At 45.1% G+C, this 2,553-nt stretch overlaps 1 protein-coding gene across 1 annotated transcript; it reads right to left on the reverse strand.

Annotated features, from left to right (window-relative positions):
• Positions 1-1,911: 1,911 nt before the first annotated feature.
• Positions 1,912-2,505, reverse strand: LOC102380723 (olfactory receptor 1019-like). Its single transcript, XM_006039369.2, has one exon. The coding sequence runs from the start codon at positions 2,503-2,505 to the stop codon at positions 1,912-1,914; it is 594 nt and encodes a 197-aa protein (XP_006039431.2).
• Positions 2,506-2,553: the final 48 nt, after the last annotated feature.

The following is a 2,553-nucleotide window of genomic DNA, read 5'->3' on the forward strand; positions in this document are numbered from 1 at the left end:
CCTTCCAACCCTAATGTCTATGAAATCTATTTGCTGTCCTGTTCCTCAACCCAGAAAAGGCACTTGACAGGGTGGATCACAGTAACCTCACAGGCATGCTGAGGGCATTTGACTTTGTGTGGTTTCTCCAGGTTCTTTATGCCTCCGTAAAGTGTACGGTCAAGCTCAACTGAACACTGACAGAGCCCATCCTGTTCAAGCTGCTTGAGTATCAAGACTGCCTGCTGTCAGGCCAGTTCTACAGTGTCACTCTTGAGCCCTTTCTTTGCCTCCTGCACAAGCAGGTTTTATGCTCTGAGAGCCGACCATGAGGCTGGTTCTGTCAGCGTATGCCAACAACGTGTTTCTTGCCATATAGGACCCAGGAAATCTGGCCTGCTAGTCCATATACATGGTGGCTTCCTCTGCCCTGGGTATTAACCTTTGACTGTCATCCCTGTCCCTGTTTTCTTATCATTTGTCCCAAGTATTCAGTTATTTTCTTTTCTATAGCTTCCCTGTTTAAGGGAGAATAACAGTTTAGTTTTTGGGCCTGCACCCATAATTCTATAAGGTAACAAATAGGACTTTTACCACCATGGGGCACCACCACTTCCCCCCTAGATGCTGCTGGAACTGAGCCAGGGAGTCATGCTGAGTGAGCTCTCTCACCTGTGGAGCTGCTGATGCTTTGCTTCACAGAAAGTGCTCCTGCCAGCTTCCTAGGGAGTCAACCAATGCTTACTCCAGCTGGGCTGGTCCCTGGAATGCTGCTGCTTCTGCTGCTTTTGCTTATGCCTCCCCTGAAGGGGGAGAGCTACCCCCACCCACACACACATGTGCTGCTGTTCCTGAAAGCAGCACCACTCCCAGAAAGGGTCTTCAGTGGACAAGTCTGTAATCCATCTTGATCTTGATCCAACAAACCACTGGGGACCTCAGCTAATGGCTCCTTTATGGAATTATTGCCATGATCATGTATCTGGCATGCTTTTTGGACACACCTGGCATCTGCCCCTTTTGCCAATAGAGGGAGAACCTGGTGCATGTTTACCTTTTTTGTGCCAGGTTGCAGCCCTTTTTCTGCCTCCTCCAAAAGCTCCTGCTGATGTTCTGAATGCACTTTTCCCTGCACATTTTTTGTTATTTTGTTATGAACTTTACATCCATGGCCCCACCAAGCCCTGGGACCTCCTGAACAACCTCCTCCAGGCCCTGGCCAAGGTGGCAATCCATAAGACCAGGAAGGAGACTCTGGTCAAGGACAACCTGAGCAAGTGTGGGGCTGTATTCCTGGCACTTTTTTTGTTCATGTCTCTCTGCAGCTTGACTGTTTGGCATCCACAGGCTCCCCTGACTTGTTCAGGGGGCAGTAGGTACTTACTGGTGTGCTCTGCTCAATGTTCTGATGGGCCAGAGTTCATGACCCTTGGCATATTAAATAGGCCCATGTCACACAGGCAGATAGTGGGTGCTGAAAGGAAGACTGAACTGGGTATGACAAGGGTTTTTACTAGTGCTTCTTTCCACTTGCAGCCTCTGGCATTTAAGGTCTAGAGAGTTCTGATTCAGAGGTTGGGCCCCTAACTTCCATGCTCAATAGTTACTGATGCCCTTTTCCACCAAGAATTTGCCAAGTTTCTTTTTGAATCTGGCTAAACTGTCAGCTTCCACAATCTCTCCTGGCAATGAATTCCACACTTTAATTACACATTGTATGAAAAGATAACTTCATTTTGGATTCAGTAATAGTTTAAAAAATATAATTCAAATGACTTCTGCAACATTTCTAGTTACAAATAGCACATTATTTTAAACATATTCATGTTATATTTAATCCTTTTCCCATCAAATCCCATGAACATTCCAAGTAAAATAGCGATGTTCTCAGCAGATTTATTGATATCATTCAGTCAAAATATTTCATTGCCATTATGTTGCTTGTGAACATCTTGTTCTGCCTGCATACTTTCTCACGGCATCCTTCACCTCTTTGTTCCTTAGACTGTAGATCAAGGGGTTCAGCATGGGGATCACAAGCGTATAGAACACAGAAACAACTTTGTCTTTTTGCTGGGCATAGTTAGAGTTGGGACGCAGGTACATGAAGATCACAGTCCCATACAAAATGGTGACAGAAGTCAGGTGGGAAGCACAGGTTGAAAAGGCTTTGTGCTTGCCCTCCACAGAGTGAATATGCAAGATGGCAGAGAAGATGTATGCATAGGAGATGAAGATGATGACACCAGTGCTTGTCACCACCACAGTGGAAAAGATAAAAAGCACAATTTCAGTGGCATTTGTATCAGAGCAGGAGAGTTTTAGGACAGGAGGAATATCACAGAAGAAGTGGTCAATTATGTTAGACCTACAGAAGGAGAGGGTGAAGATGCTGCTGGTTTGTACCACTGCATTCACACAGCCACAAAAATATGAGCTAATTACCAGCTGAATACAAACTTTCTTGTGCATAATGACTGTATAAAGTAATGGGTTGCTTATTGCTACTAAACGGTCATATGCCATAGCAGCCAAGAGGCAGGCCTCTATGCTAATGAAAAAACAAATAAAGAA

Source organism: Alligator sinensis, unplaced genomic scaffold, assembly GCF_000455745.1.
Source record: "Alligator sinensis unplaced genomic scaffold, ASM45574v1 scaffold3309_1, whole genome shotgun sequence".
NCBI lineage: Eukaryota > Metazoa > Chordata > Crocodylia > Alligatoridae > Alligator > Alligator sinensis.